Source organism: Ochotona curzoniae, unplaced genomic scaffold (genome assembly GCF_017591425.1).
Source record: "Ochotona curzoniae isolate NIBS_2020 unplaced genomic scaffold, NIBS_Ocur_1.0 scaffold_4701, whole genome shotgun sequence".
Taxonomy (NCBI): Eukaryota; Metazoa; Chordata; class Mammalia; order Lagomorpha; family Ochotonidae; genus Ochotona; species Ochotona curzoniae.
The window spans coordinates 14277876-14300108 of NW_024467122.1; the positions used below are offsets into that span (position 1 = coordinate 14277876).

Consider the following 22233-nt stretch of genomic DNA (forward strand, 5'->3'; position numbering starts at 1 on the left):
GGGCTCCTGCACACACGTGGGAGACCCGGAAGAAGCTCCTGGATCCTGACTTAATATCAGCTTGGCTCTGGCCATTAAGGCCATGTGGGGAGTGGACTAGTGGATGGAGGATCTTTCTGCTCTCCTCTCTGTGTATGTTTGCCTTTCCAATAAATAAATCTTATAAAAAAAAAAAAAGAAAAAGAAAATGTACTACTGTATAACAAACTTCCAAAGTCAATCTGCTTTTCAGTATTTTATTGACATAAATACAACATATCATACGGACCAACTACCCTTTTACATTACACAAGGAAAACAAAGTCAAAAGAACTAAATATTAATGCGAAGCGCAAGTACAGAGTTCTTCACACTTGTCTGACACTAGTCTGTTAACAAGCATCCTATCTAAGCTGTACAATTTGTAACTGATTATTTTAAATGAAGCAACATTAAGCTGCAGTCAGACTTATTTCTCAGTGGAAAACGCTCTCTTCATCAGAGGCGGCTGGGCTTTCCCAACGTCGAACATCATTTCCAAAGGTGGGTTGTTCAGAGAACACCAATCAGGAATTCGGCCGGTCTGATTGTAATACTCCTTTGAAACCGAACGGCTCCCAAGTATGTCTTGCAATGCTCCAAAAATAGCTCCTGTGTGGTAAAAACATTTTTACAGCTAAGATGAAAACCAGAAAGCGTTCTGCATCCCGACTTACACTTTATGAAGTGGCAACAATGGATTAGTACAATTCAGCAATGCGTAAGTATGGTCTTCAGATTCAATCTAAGCTGTTCTGTACCTTATGTTTTGAATAAGCCATAACTCCTCAGTAAAACTTCTAAAGTAAAATCTTCCAGCAGATTAGTCATGATTAAATGAGTTCACTTTTAAACACAAATGAACAAAGTGAGGTGGAAAGTATTTCTAATTGTGTTAATTAAAAAAAAAAAGATAATTTTCTTTGCTGTAACTTCAAAATGAAGAAGTGAAATGGCACAGCAAAATCTAGTAAGCATCGTTAAAATGTCCTCAAATTTCATACTACAGACCCAAGAAGACCCACAATAGCATTTAAAAAACATTTTCTATTATGAAATCCTTTGGTCCAATTTCTCTCTGAATCTATAATCCCGACATCCACCAGCACTAACTCCATCCTAAGAACTCAGTCCCAAGTGGAATGGAGATGAGAACAGGTTTCATAAGGGGCTCATCAGCTTTGGAAGGAAGTCCAAAGTTACATTCACTGGAATAAATTCATTACTTCCACTATTCTGAGGAATGACTTTCAGGGAATAAAGAAATGTGCTCAAAATTCACAGTACTAACGCCCAGAGCAACAGGTAGATAACCCCCAAGATTGATATGATTTCAGAATTTAATAGTTCCATTTGTTGAGTGGCCACTACTGAACACTGCATCATCTGTTCTCCATATTCTGTAATAATGTCATTCAAGAAGCGATAATCATATTTAGAAACAGTCCTACCTCCCAGCCAAGCCACACAGTTAGCCTTTGCAGGCGGAGTATGAATTCGGAATGTCTTGGTGCCAAGTGCCTTTTTATATTTTGGCTTTTCTACCAAATACCGTATTTCTGCAAGCAATCTGTGGAGAAATCCCGGCAGCATGGACGTGCCACCTATGACTACCAAGTTCTCTGCCAGCTGCTTCCTGGTGTCTATTGGGCACTGTGATTAGAGAAAGAAAAACAAGGACTTCTTCTATTACAAATAAAACTGCAATGCATTCATACGCATCACTTTAAAGAATACTATTGTAATATCTAAAGGTATAGAATTTTAAATTAAACAGGAGATACGGCAATAATATACAAATGTACAAGTTATTTTTATTTTCCAGGTAAAGTGTCTAAGTTGTGCAGAATACACGAAGGAACTTTTCCTAGCATGAAAGCTATGGGAAGTGCTCAGGCCCCTCCACTGTATTACTGAGACACTCGCTGAACGGGAAAGCAAGTACATCCTTAGAGACAAGGCACGTCTCCAGGGGCCGATGTGCTGTGGCCCACGGTGCTGCACTTCGGGATTGCCACATGGCTGTGACGTGGCTGCGTGCCTCCGAGGAGGGGAAGCTGACTCAACTGTTCGGGTCTTTGCCACTCAACCGGGAGCCCTGGGGGGTTTCTGGCTCCTCTCTTAGCCTGCCCCAGCCCTGACTGTGATGGGCATTTGGGGGGGTGAACCAAAAGATGAGAGACAGTTCTCTCTTTCTCTCACTCTGTCACTTGGACCTTTCAAGTAAATAAATACATCTTTAACATTACGTCCCTCATCAGTTTCAGGAACTGGAGATGATAAGGTCGTTCCCTGAGCGGAGACCAAGAGGCAGATGAAGCCCCTTTCCAGGCGAGGAGCGCTCGTGGAGCCCCAGGACTGCAGCCTTTAGCAGGGCACACTGCCCACAGGCCGGATGGATGCTGAAGGAGTCACCAGCCACTCAGGGCTGAGCCCCAAGCGCTCACACCCCGTCTGACATGATGCAGGGACTGCAACCCCACGCTAAAGGAAAAGTGTAAACAGTACAACAACCGAAGTCTAAGAAAGGGCAACTATTCCGAACAGGCCTGGGAAGGCAGGTCGGTTCACATGTAAGAGGGTCAGAAGCAATCCTTCCATCCCTGTTACATTTCCTTGTTCTTCAAATAATATATGACAAAAACTACTAGTTGCCTAAAATGGCTAAAACAAAAAAATGGAAAATAACATTCTCAAATGTTCATTACAGGACTACCATGATAAAGGGAAACATTTATAAAATAAAAATACCTGTATAAGGGAATCCAGTATTAAGGTGGCAACTGATTTCTCTTCATTGTCTTGTTCAAAAAGGATTTCCACTACTGAATCTCTGATGACATTAAGAAGTGGAGAGAGCATTATTGGTGTCATATGATACAGAAAATACCATTAGTTTTGTAAGAGCAATATTTCCAAATAGTAATACCATCTTAATACAGAGCAATCATTAGAATGTAAGATATCATTGATGTGGCCTGGCGCATCAGCCTAGTGGGTAAATCCTCGGCTTGCATGTGCTAGGATCCCATATGGGTGCCAGTTGACGTCCCAGCTTTTCTAATCCCATCCAGCTCCCTGCCTGTGGTTGGGAAGGCTGTTGAGTATGGCCCAAAGCCTTGGGACCCTGCATCTGCATGGGAGACCCGGAGGAGGCGCCTGGCTCCTGGCTTTGGATCGGCTCAATTCCAGCTGTTTCAGCCACTTGGGGAGTGGATCAGCAAATGGATCTTCCTCTGTCTCTCCTCTTCTCTGTAAATCCTACTTTCCAATAATAAATAAATCTTAAAAAAAAAAAAAAAAGGAAAGCTATTTTAGATGCTCTGCCCCCGCCAGGGGTTGAGGGAAGATATCGATAGCGTAACAGAGCAGGGTCTGGCACCAGGATGCTGTCTCTGGGCATGGTGGCCACTGTCAGTACCCGTGCCCTGGCACACTGTGTTCCCAGCAGTTCCTCCCAGGAAACTCATGACAGAAAGCAAAGTGTTGTTTTGAGATACTTGATTTTGTGGACTGCATATATAAGGAGATCTACCTTTCAAATAAAGGCAGGGGGTGAGGGGTCAGGAGATGAAGGAGCTGTGAGACCACCTGCTCGCACACAGGTCGGGCAGCTGCACTGTAACTCCAGCCGTACCCCCGAGCCCCAAAGACAAGGGCTGCGAGGACCTACGGACATTTTTCTCTTGGCAGAGAAGTTTTATTTGCAAAGAACAGGTGGATATGAGGACGGGGAACACCTCCCAGGAGGAACCTGGGAAATGGGGTGCCTCTTGAAAGGAGAGAGCGGGGAGATACTGACTTCTGGACTGTTTAAAATGAGAAACAAATGTCTGTTTTGATGATGCCACTACTTACAGGCTTGTGCTAAAACAAATCCAAGCTGACTTACTGCAAAAATAACTCTATGTGTGCCTTTGTAAACTCTGATTTTATAAAATGCAGATCGCTTTATTTTAAAGCTTTTATAAACATCTTTACAAAATATAAAATTCTCTTCATCAGACGCCACCTACTGGCTAACTCTTTATTTTGCAACTGAATCCACGCAAAAGGTTTTCTAAAACGTTCAGGAAAGATGATTATAAAAAAAGCTAACCTCTGGACCTGGTGCGATGGCTCAGTGGCTAAATCCTTGCCTCGCACATGCCTGGGACCCCATATGGGTGCTGGTTCATTTCCCAGCTTTTCCACTTTCCATCCAGCTCCCTGCCTGTGGCCTGGGAAAGAGTAGAGGAAAGCCCAAAGCCTTGGGACTCTGCACCCTTGTGGGAGACCTGGAGGAGGCTCCTGGCTCCTGGTTTTGGATCAGTTCAGCACTGGCCATTGTGGCTGCCTGGGAGGTGAATCACAGAATGGAGGATCTTTCTTTCTCTCTCTCTCTCCTTCTCTCTGTAAATCTGCCTTTCCAATAAAAAGAATTGAATCTTAAAAAAAAAAAAAAAAGCTATCCATGGACATCACAACTTTTTTGCATCAAAATAAACCAGTCTTTTTGTTCTGTTTTTCCACAAGCTCTCTCTCTCAAGTTCACTCATGTAATTATTACTTAAGTAATAAAATGTTAGAGTAGAAACAAGTTGTTGGGACTGGTGTTGTGGCAAAACAAGCTAATCTTCCACCTTCAAATGCCAGTGTCCCTTATGAGTGCTGGCTCATGTCCTGGCTGCTGCCCACATCGACCTAGCTTCCTGCTTAACGCCTGGGAAAGCAGAGGAAGGACTCTAGTCCTTGGGCCCCTGCACCCATGTGGGAGATCTAGAAGCAGCTCCTGGCTCCTGACGGCTCAGCCCCAGGGACTGTGGGGGGATGAGCCAGTGGATGGAAGACCTCCTTTGCTACCTCTCCTCTGTAAAATCTGACTTTTAAATAATTATTTTCTGTGTATCTCCCGATTTTTAAAAAAAGATTTATTATTTATTTTTATTGGAGAGGCAGATTTGCAGAGAAGGAGAGACAGAAAGATGCTCTGCCCTCTGAGTCACTCCCCAAGTGGCTGTAACGGCTGGAGGTGTGCCGATCCAAAGCCCGGAGGCAGGAGCCTCCTCTGGGTCTCCTATGTGGATACAGGGTTCCTGGGCTTTGGGCCGTCCTCTACTGCTTTCTGAGGCCACAAGGAGGGAGGTGGGAGGGAAGTAGAGTAGCTAGGATACAAACTGGCTCCCAAGTGGGATCCTGGTGGTTGAAAGGCGAGGACTTTAGCCATTAAGCCATCACGCCAGGCCAGCGTCTCCTGATTTTTACGAACTTTAAATGAATAAAAGGTGGATGAGTGATGCATCCTCATAGTTGAGTGTACCTGGAGTAACACTTTCTTTCTAATAAATCACAGTGTCACAGCGGCAGTGTGTGTGGTCTAGCAGCGGACTCCAGCCAAGGAAGCTTCGAGTCTAGCCATGCCCACACACCGCGCACTGTCCACGCCTGACTCAGGTCCACTGCGGCCGAGTCCCTCCTGTGGAGACTGCGTGAACCACCAAGGCGTGGGCAGAAAGGCTGCACAAGTACAGCATCACGCTTTCTGCTCTAGTCCACAGAATGGTTGGTTTCACCACTACAATTACCCTAAGAACAAAAAATAATATTTTCTAGTTTTCAAAAATTGCAAAAGCACAATAAAATTCCCCATGAATGAGTCTTAAGTGAATGTGTTAAATCGTTAAGTTGATACTACTGAAGTAACTGCTTGTATATAAAAATAAGGTCTGACCTGATTGAGCCAAGGACATGTAAGATCTTCTCTCCATCTAACGGGTAGTCAACATTTGGGGGTGGTGAGGGACGCTGAAAGAGAAGCATCACGAGCGTTTCAGTCTGCATATGCTGGAACCCCCCAAAGGAAAGCACTTTCACTTTCAACTTACCTCACTATTCCCATCAACGTTAAATTTTGCTGCTTGGATTTTCAGTCCACGCTTCAGATCACTTACAAAGCAAGTGCGTACTTAAAGAAAACATGACCTTGTTAACAAATTTGTCATTTACTGATCTCAAGCACAAACTGAACTCAAGTCCCGGTGAAAACGAGTCTACCCAAGTGGGCCAGCTAGCCATCATCCCTTCAGACCGTACACCGCATCCCTACCGTGAGCGCGGCAGTCTATTGTGTCTAAAAGCTCTCCCACTCCTGAGCAGTCACAGCACACATTCTGTCTTCAGCTTATCTCTGTAAACTACAAACAAAACCCACCTAGACTAAACTAATGCTCTAGGATACTTCCATATGAGGTTTTCCAAAAGTTCATGGAAAATGCACATTATAAAAAAAAATCACAAAATGAATTAAAAATTTTTTTTGTACCAAAATAAAACTTGTGTCTTAAAAATTCTATTTCTTGATAAACTTTATGAAGTATACTCACAGGAATATCATAATAAAATTTAATCATGACAGTGCCAACATTTAAAAAAAATATTTATTTATTTTTATTGGAAAGTCAGATATACATATAGGAGGAGGCAGAGAGAAAGGAAGATTTTATGTCCTCTGGTTCACTCCCCAAATGACTGCAACAGCCGGAGCTGCACCTACCCGAAGCCAGGAACCTGGGACCTCTTAGTCTCCCATGCAGGTGCGGGGTCCCAAGGCTTTGGGCCGTCCTGGGCTTCTTTCCCAGGCCACAAGCAGAGAGTTGGATGGGAAGCAGGGCCACCGGGACATGAACTGGTGCCCATATGGGATCCTGGTGTATACGAGGCAAGGACTTTAAGCTACTAGATGACTGCACTGGGCCCCAACAATGCCAATAATGTCATTAATTCTTTTCATAATGTTTTATACAGTGAAATTCAACACCCATTTATTGAGAATACATAATATTACCAAGTGAGGTAAGATAGTGAACTAGGCACTAAAGTTACATCACAGATTCTTCGCAAAGGCAGGTGCATTTGGTGAAACCAACCAAACTAAATGGAATTAAAAGTTCAAAGCAGATAAATTTTACTTAGGAATAATTCAGAAACTGGAGATAATTACACTGCATAGTAGGTAATACAATGAGCATGTGTATGTACTGCGCATTTTTTTTTAGTACAAACAGGTTCTTCCCTTGCCTAATATTCAACAATGTGCTTTTTACTTAGCATATGCACATCCTTCCGAATACAGCTGATTGCTTTTAACAGCTGCATTGTATTCAACCAAACTTGATTCAGTGTCTCCCTTTTATACAGAATACACACTTTTAATTTTAATAAATACGGCAGGCTGCTTTGCAAAAGCACTGTCTGCAATCTTTATTGCCTGTAACAAATATCCACTTCCCCCAGCCTGGATGTTTATCTTTCCAATTTCTGCCAAGCTGATGTTTCCCTAACTAAAAGGATATATCTTTTTACATATTGGAGGTCATATAAAAATGAATACCCCATGTGGCCAACACATGTTAAGAGGAGACTGGAAGAAAGGAAAGAAATCTATGCATTTTGTTTGAGATATTTCTGTATTATCTGAAGCACTGCAACAAGCGTTACAAATGTCTGAAACTGTTCAATAATCAAAAAGATTGGAGGGGATTATGTCACACAGGGAGTAATAAAGAGCAGGTCTGTTAGGCAGTTCCACTTCCAGCCACGTGTGACAAAGAATAAATCACTTCACATCTTAAAGCCTCAAGTGGGGCTAGGTTCCATTTAGCTCTGAAATCCATTATAGGCTAGTTCTTGATTAAATATTCTAGAGAATTAATTTTACACACAGTCCAGGCGCTAAGAAGTACTAAAGATAATAAATGATCTTTTAAGTGCTTTTCCTTATAGTGAATAAAAATACCAGAAAAGTAAATTTGAACGTTAGTATAAAAATCTATTATAGCAAAGTACAAGCAATATATCTTGTGAATCCAATATGCTTTGGTCTGAACTCTGGAATTTCTGAGTATTCAGTTAAATGACTAGCCTTATTCAAATATAGCCTAGCGGCTAAAGTCCTCGCCTTGAACGCCCCAGGATCCCATATGGGCGCTGGTTCTAATCCCAGCAGCTCCACTTCTCATCCAGCTCCCTGCTTGTGGCCTGGGAAAGCAGTGGAGGACGGGACAAAGCCTTGGGACCCTGTACCCATGTGGGAGACCCGGAAGAGGTTCCTAGTTCCCGGCTTCGGATCGGCACAGTACTGGCCATTGTGCTCACTTGGGGAGTGAATCATCGGACGGAAGATCTTCCTCTCTTTCTCTTCTCCTCTCTGTATATCTGACTTTGTAATGAAAATAAAATAAATCTTAAAAAACAAACAAACAAAAAAAACCCAAATATATGATGAAAAACCAGGAGTGGGTGTTGGCCTGGCAGGTCATTGAAGGCACTTGCTGGCACAGGAGCTGGCAGAGTGCAGCAGAGGACCTGGACTTGGGGCCTGGCTCCTTTCTGGAGTCCACTCCCTTCCAGGGGCACTCAGGCACGCAGCAAGTCACAGCTCACGGCTGGGTCCCAGTCATGCACATGGAGACCTGCCTGGAATCCTAGATCCCAGCTTGGGGCATTTGGGAAGTGAACCAGAAGATGGTTTCTCTGTCTCTCGAATGAAAAAAGAAAAAGAAAGGAAAATCAGAGTTAACAACACAATGCAGGCAGTTCAGCTGTCTGCACCCACACCTCGGGAGACAAGGTGAGGGCTCAGGCCTTGGGCTCCGGCCCTGACACAGCAGACTGCCTTCCTGACTCCTGCTAGGCTGCTGCAGGTATCCAGAGAGTGAGCCAGACGACGGGCACCTGCTCCCACCAGCAAATAATAAACAAATAATAAGAAACTCCCAAACCATAAAGCAAACAGTGGCTCTTCTAAGTAATGTAACTCTTACTGGATGATGTGAAACTGCTAGTTTCCTGACAACCCAGTCTATTTTATAAACCAGTATGACCAAGAAGCTGCCACAGTAAAACATGAATAATGCCAGGGCTTCCTTAGATCTGAAGACAACTGACATTCACTTATTCTTTCCCATGGCCGAGACGGTTACATTAGGCCTACGTTTGCTCTCCAAGCTGACACTCAAGGACAAAAGGGACACAAATGGGAACTGCACTTACCTTTGATGTCCTCTAAGATGCCTTCTGGAACTGAACCTAAAGAAGGGATTTTCATTCAGAATTACAATTCTATAATAATCAAAAATAATCCATTAAACTGTACTCACATTGTTATTTTCTATTTAACTTTTTAAATATCTACTATACTTTTTTAAACCTAAGATACATTAGGTTGGCTTTTAAAAAGGAAGTCTCATCCTTCAAAGACAAGGCACTAAAGCTGAGGCCAATTGTGCAGAAAATGCTACAGCATGTCTCAGACTCAACATTTTTATAAAAAACAAAATATTTAAAATACAGTTGAGTAATCGTCATTTGAAAGAAACTGTCCAGGAATTTTTTTTATACCAAAGGGGTTGGTTGGTTACCTTGTAGCAGCATTTATAAGAAACCTAGGACATACAAAGTGATGTGAGAATAATTTGCTGCCAGTAACATGCCAACCTAATACAGATTTTTTAAGATGATCACAGATATGTTTTCAGTCTTATCCTTCAAGATTAAAACATTATTAAAAAAAAGAAACAGTAAGACAGTATCTGTCTGAAGAAATGTATGCAGCAGAAAGAACAAACAGGAAGATGTCCTCAGGGGAGTATTTGTACAGAAAAAACAATGCTCAGGAAACCAAGAAGCAATTCTTAGAGAAATGAGAAGCCCTAAGAGAAAAGCATCCTGAGACGTCACTGGCGCTGGGAATCCCAAGTGTCCACGCTTAACCACAGCGTCAAAGTTCTCAAAGGGATGGCCAAGTGACACTGCTGGGTGTGGTGACGAGGGGCTGAGTGAGGACGTCACTGGAGCCATGTTATCCAAGAGGCACAGGGAAGGGGGACGGGGGCGAGGACGCAACGCGGCAAGGATGACACAAGTTCAGGAAAAGGGAGTTTCAACAGCAGAAAACCCGTGTACCCATCACTGAGGGAAGGCTCTGGTCCTTGGTAGTCCCTGTGTCAACAGTGCACTGTTCCAACAGCTGAGCCTCCAACTCCCTGAAATTGAAAACACAGTGGCATGAAAACTGTGCAACCGACACTCTTATTTGATGCTTTTCCTATACTATAGCTTATGAAGCTTTGAATAAAAAGTTTTATCCTTAAACGATGACTCCACTCAAAGCTAAAAGAATGGAATGAGTATGTCCAAATGTACAGTTCACCATCGCTGGGTAGCAGGTTTGGGGCAGGGGGAGAGGACGTGCGAGCTCGCAGACACTCACTTGTGCAGTGCTTTTCCTCCCAGGGGGAGAGCTCCCCAGCAGTTGAGCACCGGGATGCCCTCATAGATCTGCCGGCTGGTCAAGGATGTCACTGTTGCAGCAGGTGAGACGGGGTTCCTTGGAGTTTCCTCACCTTATACACTAAGGTAATTTTGGTGCCTAACTTTTATTTCTTAATTATCAAAGTTACAGAAAAACTCAGTAAGTCTTTTTCATATTCCTTTCCAAAGAAAATAGGTTAAAAATACACACACAAAAACATAATTCATTAATTATGGTGAAGATCTCTAACAACAAGCCACTAGTGGAATGAGGATATTGAGCACCTGAATATGACTACTCTGAGAAATTCACAAATTTAGAGGACTAATACCAAATTAGGAGATTTTAATAAAACAGAAAAGGCAGAAAATCTTACTATTTTATATTGAGTACATATTGAAATATTTTAAGTATATCAGATAACACTATTAAATCTGATTTCTCAATATATGGTTCTTGGGTCTAGCCTGATAGCCTAGTGGCTAAAGTCCTTGCTTTGTATTTGCTGGGATCCCATATAGCCACCAGATCATATCCCAGCTGCTCTACTTCCCTTCCAGCTATGCTTGTGGTCTGGGGAAGCAGTAGAGGACGGCCCAAAGCCTTGGGGCCCTGCACCTGTGCGGGAGACCCCGGGGAGGCTCCTGACTCTTGACCTTGGACCAGCTTGGTTTTGGCTGTTGTGGCCACTTTGACTTTCCAATAACAATATATAAAGCTTTTTAAAACTGTGGTTCTTACATATTTTAAAATCATGTGTGGTTCACAAAATATTTGTATTCAACAGAGCTAAGATGGTCAACAATGTTGTACTGCGGGTTTGTCGTCTATTTGTCTACACGCATCACACTCATTGGTACTCTGTGAGTACAGCATTTTTTTAAATACAGCATTTTTAAATAGGAAAAAAAGGTAGACTTGCAAGAGTATTGGTTTTGGACACCAAAGTGGTTTTATATCTTGGCTATCTGCTCATACAAACTTGACCAAATGATGTATCTAACTTTCAGTGTTCTCATTCATACACATGAGGAAAGTACTACTCTGCAAGATTATTTTGAGAATTAGACACAAAATACTTCCTATATAAAGTTCCTAATTTCATTCGTAAGAGTTAATGATTCTTGGGGCTGGTGAGATGCAACAGTACACAGTGCTGGCACCCCACATGAACAGATATGAATCCCAGATGCTCCACTTCCTTTTTAAAAAAACTATTTTTATTGCAATATTAGGTTTACAGAGAAAAGCAGTGACAGAGATAAAGATTTTCCATTCACTGGAACACTTCCTACGTGGCTGCAACAGCTGGGGCTGAGCTGATCTGAAGCCAAGAGCCAGGAGCCTCCTTTGTGGGCACAGGGTGCCAAGGCTTGGACCATCATCATTTAGCTTTCCCAGACTCTAAGCGGGAGCTGGATGGGAAATGGGGCAGCTGGAACATGAACCGGTGCCCATAACAGATGCTGGTACTTGGAGGTGGAGGATGAGCCAGCTGAGCCAAAACACTGGCCCCAGATACTAAATTCAAATCCATTTTTCTTCTAGAAAGAATCTGGAAAAGCAGTGGAGCATGGCTCAAGTTCTTGGGATGCGGCACCCACATGAAAGACGCTGGCTCTTAGCTTCAGATTGGTCCAGTTCTGGCCACTGCTGCCATTTGAGGAGTGAAGCAGCAGATGGAAGACCTCTCTGTCTTTTCTTCTTTTTTTATAATTGTGCCTTTCAAATAAATAAATATTTCTTTTTTTAAAAAAGTTAATGGAGTGGAGGTAAGGCCAGTGGGAAGCTCAATGGCTTATTTGCCCATTCCAGGATTTCATACGGGTACTGGTTCATGTCTTGGCAGCTCCACTTCCCATCCGGCTCCCTGCTTGTGACCTGGGAAAGAAGTCAAGGACGACCCAAAGCCTTGGGACCCTACCCCGTGATGGAGACCAGAAAGAAGCTCCAGGTTTTGGATTGGCTCAGCTACTGTGGTCACTGGGGAGTGAGTCAGCAGATGGAAGATTGTTACTTCTGTTTCTCCTTCTCTCTATAAATCTGCCTTTCTAATCAAAATAAGTAAATTATTTAAAAAAATTGCAAAACTAGCTTATTGACAAAAAGATACAGGTAACACCAGACTTTCTCTATATCCACAATCCAGAACCATGGCAGAGTTAATCCCAAGTGTCAGAAGAGCCATTAGATGACTTGGAGCAAGCAAGACAGATGGAACCTAGAAAACAAACAGAAAGCAGCAATAGAATCAGAATGAGCATCAGTAAAGTACCTGCTTACACCAAAATATATTAAAAAAAAAACAAACAAACACAAGAACCGTACACTTATAGTATACAAATCCATTTAATGGCACTAAATTAAGAACTGGGTGGTGATTCATATGAATTCACTTAATTAAAACATATGCAGGGGACACCGGAGATGGGGGAGCAAAAAGCTTTTAAGTTACTTCTTTCCAAAACAACAATGCAGCATTTGTATTCATTCCTGTTCTCTCTCTCACAAGGTCCAAAAATTCAGAGACAAATGCTATGTCAAAAAATAAAGCAGTAGCTTTACTATGAAGATAAAAACAGAGAAGGAATTTGACTGTGTTTTTTCACAAATGTGTAATATAAACTACAATTGTAAAACACTATAACAAACAACTACAACTAAATTGGACAAAATTATATAAATCCCTATCTTTGTGGACATTTTTTTAATTGAGAATTTGGGGCCCAGTGGCGAGGCCTAGCAGCTAAGGTCCTTGCCTTAAATGCACTGGGATCCCATATCGGCACTGGTTCTAATCCCGGCAGCCCTGCTTCCCATCTAGCTCCCTGCTTGTGGCCTGGGAAGGCAGTAGAAGACAGCCCAATGCTTTGAGATCCTGCACCTGTATGGGAAATCAGGAGGAAGTTCCTGGGTCCTGGCTTCGGATTGGCACAGCACCGGCTGTTGCGCTCACTTGGGAAGTGAATCATTGGACAAAAGATCTTCCTCTCTATTTCACCTCCTCTCTGTATATCTGGCTTTGTAATAAAAATAAAATAAATCTTAAAAAAAAAAAAGATTAAAAAAATTAAAACTAAAAATTAATTGAGAATTTTCCAGACTGGAGACACTGGATATCCAATCAAAACATGGAAGGTCAACTCAATTAAATGGCAAACAAAATAATGTTCATGTTTTCTTTATCTAAGTCAATAAACACTAGTCTTACAAATTGTTACTAACACAAACACTGTTAAAACCCAATGGCAAGGAACAGATACAGCCAATCTCCTCCAAGGAAAACACAAAGAACCTCCTCCATGGAAGAGACAGCCAATCTCCTCCCTGATTCCGATGAGAGACGACATGCCCGCTTGTGTTCTCCCACACGAAGCGCTGAATCTACGACACCATTTCAGTACAGTGGGCTATACACCCATTTTCTGCATGTGTCTTACTAAACTACAATTGCCCTTACCTATAAGGTCACTGTGATTTCTGGAATTATGTATACTACGAATTGAGTAGAATGTATGAAAACACATTTATATATGCTTAATTTCTTATATACTACAAACATTATATAAAATCTTCCCTTTTTTGCTGGTTAAAAAAAAAAAACCTTAAATTCCAGGGTAGAGATTTAAAAAATTTAAATATTCTGGCCTACTATGAAATGTGATCATCTCAAAAACCATTCTTGTTCTTAAAAAAGAATCTTGACCCTTTAAAATGAATGATACAAGTATTTATTATCAAAATCACTTAATATGAGAAAGACATTACATTTAAAAGGAATTCAAAGCCTAAAACTGAAGAATTGAAAAAAGTCCAGAAATTCAGCATAACTAAACAGCATGACTAGCATGACCTTGAAAGAAATACATGGTAAACTACACACCAGAAACCTTGTTAATTGTTAAAACCCTGCATGAAAATAATAGAAATACTAGTAAGAAGAACCTTCCAATTATCTAAGTATTGGAGGAAACACTATTTAAGCGCGAAATAAAGAAATAAATTAAAAGCTTTGTTGTTTCCAAACAGGCACCTCGAAGTACTTGAAGAGCACGCGCGTGAGGGTCTCTCTGAAGTGGGAGGGGCACAACACGGACTCAATCACCACGACGCGCCGGTCCCTGGGATTCACCAGCAGATGCCTGAAAAACACGCCAGCTGGTTTTTCAAAGCCAATACAAAATTCCCATTAATTCTGGAAAGTAATTTGCTAAGAATGGAGAAACTGTGCAACTCCAGCCCAAGGTGCTTTGTGACAAAGATACCTTTACTTCTGCCGGGAGGAAGATGCCCCTTGTGACTTTTACCACGTGACATGTGCAGGGTCAGGAACTGGATCAATCCATTTCAGACAACTAATAATCATTACTAACTTAAACTATTAGAAGTACATTTGCTTTTCAAAGTTACTAACATAACATGTTCACAAAATTCCACATTTCATAGATATTTTTAACTTGGGAAGTACAAGAAACTTACACTCCAACCATCCAGAAACTACCACTAATGGTGGTATAACTTTTCATTCTTGGAAACATGTATCCACATATTAGGACAGAAATATTCACTCCAGGGGCCAGCGTTGTGGCTCAGCAAGTTATGCTGCCACCAGCAATGCCGGCATTCCATGAGCATTGGTTTCACTGCTGCATTTCTACTCCAGCACCTTGCTAATGCCCTGAGAATGTAACAAAAGATGGTCCAGACACTTGGGGCCTTGCAACCAAGGGGGGACACTCGGGTGAAACTCCTGGTTCCTGCCTCCAGCCCAGCCAGCCCAGGGGCAGCCACAGTGGCCATTTGGGGAGTGAGCCAGCAAATGGAAGATCTGTCTCTCCCCCTCTCTGTAACTCTGCCTTTCAAATAAATAAACTGTTAAAAACCGTTTTTTTTTTTCCATTCCATAAATGAGTGTCTCACTCCATAACTGTTATTTTTCAACTTTTTTCACTTCTCAATGTATCTGACACATCTTTCTCTCTCAATAGTGTACAGTTGCAGAACTCTTTAACAGGCAGGCCTTGGCCCGACTGCTGGACTGCTGTCTGGGAGGCCTGCGTCCCAGACCAGGGACTGGCGCTGTCTGACACGCTGCTCTGCTCCCCAGGCAGCAGGTGCTGGTTCAGCAGGCTGTACTCCTCACCACCTGGGGGACCCAGGCTGTGCCCCAAGCTGCCAGCTTCCCACTGCTGCAGGCATGTGGAGCGTCAGCTGGGGGGGGGTGGGGAGATCTCTCTACTTCTGTTGCTGAAGAAATTTTTTACAAATCCCTTAACTTCTTTGCAAATAGCTACATTGAATGAATATGCAATCACCCGCTTAATTAATGACCAATCCTCTTTATTAACCATCTTTGTATTTGTTTCACAAATTTCCTTATGCTTGTCAGTTTTATAATCTTCAAATATATTTCTGCAAAGGATGGAAATAAGTAAAAATGGCAAAGAAGTCAATTTTCCTTGTTTCACATTTAATACAACCAAAAAGCACTGTGACTGCTATTAGGAAAATCTGTCACAAACGTTCCACAACAAGAAAGAATAATTGTATCTTACCTGAAATACAGTATATGGATGAATTCTTTTAGGTAGGAATATAATTCTTCTGTATTGATATTATATTGAACAACTTTGATAGGCTGTAAAAATTAACATTATTAATTTGTAGTAAGAATTACAAATTATTTACGAATGTGTTTTCTGACAAGTCAAAGCTATCTGTATTGAGGATAGGCACAAAAATGAAGGCCCAGCATGGTAGCCTAGAGGCTAAAGTTCTCGCCTTAAACGTGCCAGGATCCCATCTGGCACTGATCCTAATCCCGATGGCCCCACTTCCCATCCAGCTCCCTGCTTGTGGCTTGGTAAAGCAAAGATGGCCTAAAGTCTTGGGACCCTGAACCCATGTCGGAGACCCAGAAGAAGCTCCTGGCTCCGGGCTTTGGATTGGCTTAGCTCTGGCCGTTGCGGCCACTTGGGGAGTCAATTAGAGGACAGAAGATCTTCCTCTATCCTGCCACTACACATATAGTCATTTTCGAATGACTGATGATGAAAAAACTCCTCCCATAGGAACTGCATTGAAGCAGCTCACTTCTATTAGGTGCGAGAAGCCAGTATCAGGGAAACACAATTACAGCGTTCGTCATGAAAAAGGAAAAGCCATCAAGTCCTTGCTCCCACGGGTAGGGCTCCTTTCAGCTCTCCCCAGGAAAAGCTGGGGTGCTCCTTCCCTGCGCTCCCACCCTCCGCCCCAGGCTGCAGCCCCTCCTGGCCAGAGTCCACTTCCGCCTGGAGCCTCAGCTCCCAGGGGCCAACATTCAGAAGCCACTATTTTATATTATTTTATTTCCCCCCCTATATTCAGAAAAGCCACTCAGCACATTTGAATGACTGAAACTTTCCTGACACTTCATTTTTTCTGCTCTGGTTACTGTTCTGTGGGTTTTATATTTTCTACCCTATCACTTCTTTCTCCATAATCTTGTGTAGCTTTTTTTTTTCAAACAGGAATTTTCTCAGGATTGCATATGGTATTATGTGACAGCAGAAGGCGCTGTATGTCATGTCTTAACAGGTGAATTTTATGATACACAATCATTCTCTCTACTGGGCTGCTATACTTCACCTGGCAAGCTCTGGCAGGAAACCTGCTTAAACAGTTTCACAAAATTCTTCTGGATTCTGGAATTACAAATATTCTTTGTGTTTTTGGATGTGGGGAATCAAAGTCTACCAAATCGTGAATAATTTAAGAATAGAATCATGCATGACAAGGCTTTCAATATATGTGATAATTTTATGATATGCAAAACTAAAGTTCAACAGAGAAGACAAAAAGCTCTCTTAGAAATACAGCCATGACGTATGTGCTTAGGATTCTGACTCAACCTTACCTGAAGTTATCACACAACCTATTTTACTAATTTGCTTTCAAAAATACCTTAGGCAGGCCAGCTCTTTTGATGACACTTGGGATTATGCATCTCGGACCAGTTTCTCCAGCAAATCCACACCTGCAGGTAACAGAAAGGTAGATCACTCAACTTGGAACAGGCTTTCCAAATACTTATCACACAACATGTTTCTCTGTATTTCTTTTGAAACAACAGTTACAAACAAACTAAAAATGTGAAAATATTTCTGACACAAACAAATGGCAAAACTAAACTAAAATGAAACTAAGAAGTCAATATTATTAGTGACTATATATCAAAGAAACAAAATAAAATGTTCTGCAATTAATGATACAGAAACAGACCGGTATAATATTTTAGAGCAGCAGTCACATTTTCCTTAGTTTGACACTGTAGCTGATTTTTAAGCAAACAATTCTAGAACTCTGGATATATTATTAAGACTTTATAAATATAATCCTGACCTAGTTAGCAAGCACACATTGTAAGGAGTGTGCCACCACATGATTTTATCACGATGTGAAACTTACAAGGTGTACCAGCACAACCTACATGCAACAGCCCCCTGCACACCTCAGTTGTTACCAGCTACTGCCCCTGGCTATGAGGCTACAGGGCACGTGCGGAGCTGCACTGCAACACAATGGCACTTGTGCATCTAAGCTTAGAAAAGTCAGGCTGAGTGTAGTGGCCTAACTGCTGAAGTCCTCATCTTGAATGCGCTGGGATTCCATATGGGCACCGGTTCTAATCCCAGCAGCTCCACTTCCCATCCAGCTCCCTGCTTGTGGCCTGGGAAGGCAGTCGAGGACAGCCCAAAGCCTTGTGACCCTGCACCTGTGTGGGAGACCTGGAAGAAGTTCCTGGTTCCAGGCTCCGGATCGGCACAGCACTGGCTGTTGCGCTCACTTGGGGAGTGAATCATTGGTTGGAAGATCTTCCTCTCTGTCTCTCCTCCTGTCTATATATCTGACTTTGTGATAAAAATAAAATAAATCTTAAAAAAAAAAAAGAGTCAAAACACTAGGTGGCAGGAATGCTCCAACACCATTATAAAATTATGGCAGTGTCGGGCCCAGCAGCATGGCTTAGCGGCTAGAGTCCTTGCCTTGAACCCACCAGGGTCCCATATGGGTGCCGGGCAGCCTCGCTTCCCATCCAGCTCCCTGCCTGTGGTCTGGAAAAGCAGTCAAGGACTGCACAATGGCTAGCCCAAGCCTTGGGTTCCTGTACCCACATGGAAGACCTGGAGGAAGTTCCTGGCTCCTGGCTTCAGATTGGGACAGCACCGGCTGTTGCGGTCACTTGGGGAGTGAATCAGAAGATCTTCCTCTCTATTTCTCCTCCTCTCTGTATATCTCTGACTTTGCAATAAAAATAAGTAAATCTTTTTTAAAAATCACTTTTTTTGAGCATTAATAGTACTTTATACTTGTTACATGTGATAAAAACGTATCAGTTCAGTATTAACATCATCCTTTTTTAAAGATTTATTTACTTTTATTGGAAAGGCAGATTTTACAGACAGAGAATTAGAAACAGAAAGATCTCCTATCTGATGAATCTCCCCAGATGGCTGCAACGACTGGAATTGAACCCATCTGAAGCCAGGGCTTCTTCTGGGTCTCCCACACGGGTGCAGAGTCTCAAGGTTTGGGCTGTCCCCTTCTGCTTCCCCAGGCCACAAGCAGGGAGCTGGATGGGAAGTGGAACAGCTGAGATTTGAACTTGAGTCTATATGGGACGCCAGTGTCACAGATGGAGGATTAGCTTGTTGTACCACACCATCCCCAACCTACCTAGCTTTTGGTATTGCTTCTTTCCTATCCCCAAATCTCTCTCTCTCGTGTTCCCGTTTACCTCCCACAGTGCTGCGTGGGACAGGCACAATGGCTAAGATGCTGCTGGGCTGCATGCACCCCACTATGGCGTCCTCGCACTACAGGTTCAGGCTCACAATTCCAGCTTCCAGCTCACGCACATGGCAGGAGGCACCGCTGTGGCTGAGTACAGCAAGTCCCTTCCACCCACCTGGGAGACCCAGACTGACTTCTGCAGGCATCTGGGGGGCTCAACAAGGAGGTGAAGGAATTCATCCCTATGAACCCTAACCCTCTCAAACAGGACGAAAATAAACAATCCCTACCAGGAGGCACCCTGTGAAGGAGCTCTGCATTCTATTTAGTTTCTTCACTTGACCACATCCTTGCTAAGGTCTTCCAAGAATCCTTGTCTAAAAACATTCTGGTTACCTTTCAATGTACTGCCCAAATAATTATGCTGGGGGTAGTATCCTCAAGTTGTTCATTATAATATCAAAAGAAGACCATAGGTAACAAAGGGCAGGGGCTTAGTCCAGAGTTAAGATGCTTCATGGAACAATCACATCCCATAGCAGAGTGCCAAGTTCAAGTCCTGGCTAGGAGGTTTCAGTATCCTCAGCGACAGCACAGCCCGGAGACAGCAGGGGACCTAAAATACTGGTGTCCTACCACCCTCACCCAGATCCAATCTGCGTTGTGGGTTCCTGCCTTTGATCCAGCTGCTTCAGAAATTTGGTGAGTGACCCTGCAAATGCAAGATCTCCGTCTCTCAGTACCTCTGCCTTTTGAATAACTAAAAACATATAAAAGTTTTGGGGGCCCAGCGTGATAACGTAATGGTTAGAGTCCTCGCCTTGAATGCACTGGGATCCCATATGGGCGGTGGTTTATATCCCGGCAGCCCCACTTCCCATCCAGCTCCCTGCTTGTGGCCCGTGAAAGCAGTCGAGGACGGCCCAAAGCCTTGGGACTCTGCACCCGTGTAGGAGACCTGGAAGAAGTTCCTGGCTCCTGGCTTCGGATTGGCTCAGCTCCAGCCATTGGGCCACTTGGGGGTGAACCAGCAGACAGATCTCTCTGTGTCTCCTCCTCTCTGTATATCTCTGACTTTGCAATAAAAATCAATAAATCTTTAAAAAGGTTTTTGAAAAGACATGTTTTTTAACAATACATAACTAAAATATATAAAATAAATAAGAAAATATAAATAAGGTAAGGGCTGGCTTAGCGTAAGAGAATATCATGAACTAATGGATGCTTAATCCAACTCTGTGGCTTCTTAGGTCCAAATTTTAAATAGCCTATTTGAGCACTAATTCAATACACATTTCACACACACTGCACGTTACACAACGCCTGGTGAGATGTATATTTTCAAACAGTTCAACTTCACACAAACGAAGGTAACTTCTCCTGCCACATCCGCCTGTGGCGCCCAGTACAGGGATCCAAGGACCCCACCAGTTTGTCAGTCCTCGGAAACCATGCACAGGTTATCTTCAGGCTTGGGCACTGGTGGCTTTCACACGGGCATCCGGAAAGGGTCATCTCTAACCCCAGCATTCAGGGCGCGGCTCTCGCGCACCCGGCTTCCCTCCTGGGATGCCGCGCCTTGCTTGGGGGCCACAGCCCAGCACACCACGGGCAGCTCCACTCAATGCATGTTTTATGAGCGACCTGGTCAGCAAGCAATACAACACGCCTGATCCCCACACAGCCGAGCCCAGATAAAACTCCCCAAGCGGCGACTAAAGTAATACTCCCGTCGATTCCGGCGCCCCAAGGGATCCCCAGAACTCGGCTCGCCCATGATGGAAATAATAAGGGAAGACATTTGTAGGGATGCTAAGGGAAGGGAAGGAGAGGCCCTGAGAGCCCAGGGCGCGGTCCGGGGCCAGCCCACGGCCACTCACTTGGTGAAGGCCTCTCCCAGGTCGATGACGACGGCCGTTTTCTCCCCCCCGCTGCCCAGGCCCTCGTAGAGGGGCATGGCGGTCAGGAGCGCCGAGGAGGACGGCGCCCGCCCGGCCCAGCGGCCTCAGCTGTGGGTCGGGCAGCAGCCACAGCGACAGCGGGGTCCTCACCGCCCGGCCCGGGCTGTCCCAGGCTGTGCCGCACACAACGCGGCGCCCGGATCCTGCCACGAGCTCCTTCCTCGGAGAATAGCTGGGGGTCTGTCCACTCCCGGGCCCCGGCGAGGGCGCCCACCGACCGGGCAGTCAAGGCCGAGAGCCCCCCGCGGGCAGGCGAGCAGGCGCGCCGGGCGGCCGTGCTGGGGCGGGGCTGACGGGCGCTCTGGGTCCTTTCCGCGCGGCGGGCGGCGGGGGGCGCGCGGGCCCGGGGAGAAGGCGGGCGGCGGGGGCGCGCGGGCCCGGGGAGAAGGCGGGCGGCGGGGGCGCGCGGGCCCGAGGAGAAGGCGGGCGGTGGGCTGCCGGGGGCGCGCGGGCCCGAGGAGAAGGCGGGCGGCGGGGGCGCGCGGGCCCGAGGAGAAGGCGGGCGGCGGGGGCGCGCGGGCCCGAGGAGAAGGCGGGCGGCGGGCTGCCGGGGGCGCGCGGGCCTGAGGAGAAGGCGGGCGGTGGGCTGCCGGGGGCTCCTGCCTGCGAGCGCCGCTCCGGACGGCCAAGCTTAGATTTTTGCACCAATTGTAACTGCTTTGTTCTGCGGAAACGCTAAGTCCGAGACATATAGTAGCTTTTCTGGTGCTCCACATCAAAGCGAGAAAACGACGAGGAACTGATTTCTAAACCCGTGGATAGAACCGCGCACTCACGCTCTGCTGTTCAAATAAGTAAAATCTTGAGGCTGGCGTTGTGGCATAGCAAGTAAAGCTGCTGCCTGGTCAGTGTCACAGCTGCACCCCTTCTGATCCAGCCCCCGCCTGGGGAAAGCAGCAGAAAGTGGCCCAAATGCTTGGACCCCGCTGTTCACAGGAGAGACCTGGACGAAGCGCCTGGCATCTGGCTTCTGCCGGGTCCAGCCAGGCTGTTGTGTCCAATGTGGAGTGAACCAGCAGAGACAAGCCATTTTCTAATCTGTAAAATGTCTTGTTACACAGCATTTCTGAGAATCAAAGTTAGATTTTTTAAACAATTGAAAACCGTAAAAGAATAGCTGTGCCATTGCCTAGGCAGTACAAACTGGCTGGGAGTCATGGAAGTTTGTTCTTTCACACTTCTGGAAGTAAA

General features: G+C 44.4%; 1 protein-coding gene across 1 annotated transcript; it reads right to left on the reverse strand.

The window, feature by feature from the left end:
- Nucleotides 1-222: 222 nt before the first annotated feature.
- Nucleotides 223-21125, reverse strand: ACTR10 (actin related protein 10). The gene is made up of 13 exons (XM_040969802.1): nucleotides 20962-21125; nucleotides 17252-17324; nucleotides 15865-15947; nucleotides 14343-14451; nucleotides 12423-12530; nucleotides 10268-10335; nucleotides 9961-10040; nucleotides 9049-9084; nucleotides 5883-5962; nucleotides 5729-5802; nucleotides 2770-2851; nucleotides 1470-1671; nucleotides 223-630 (listed from the first exon to the last, which is right to left on the reverse strand). Exons 1-13 carry the CDS (start codon nucleotides 21036-21038, stop codon nucleotides 449-451), a joined length of 1254 nt encoding a protein of 417 aa, XP_040825736.1. The 5' UTR covers nucleotides 21039-21125; the 3' UTR covers nucleotides 223-448.
- Nucleotides 21126-22233: the final 1108 nt, after the last annotated feature.

What these genes read in the sequence shown, in the direction of transcription:
- ACTR10 (XM_040969802.1), bottom strand. Translation starts at nt 21,038, where the DNA reads ATGCCCCTCTACGAGGGCCTGGGCAGCGGGGGGGAGAAAACGGCCGTC. An exon ending in AAAGAGCTGGCCTGCCTAAG is followed by an intron (nt 15,948 to 17,251) that starts GTATTTTTGAAA and finishes TAATTTTTACAG; the next exon opens with CCTATCAAAGTTGTTCAATA. An exon ending in ATCCATATACTGTATTTCAG is followed by an intron (nt 14,452 to 15,864) that starts GTAAGATACAAT and finishes CGTGTTTTTCAG; the next exon opens with GCATCTGCTGGTGAATCCCA.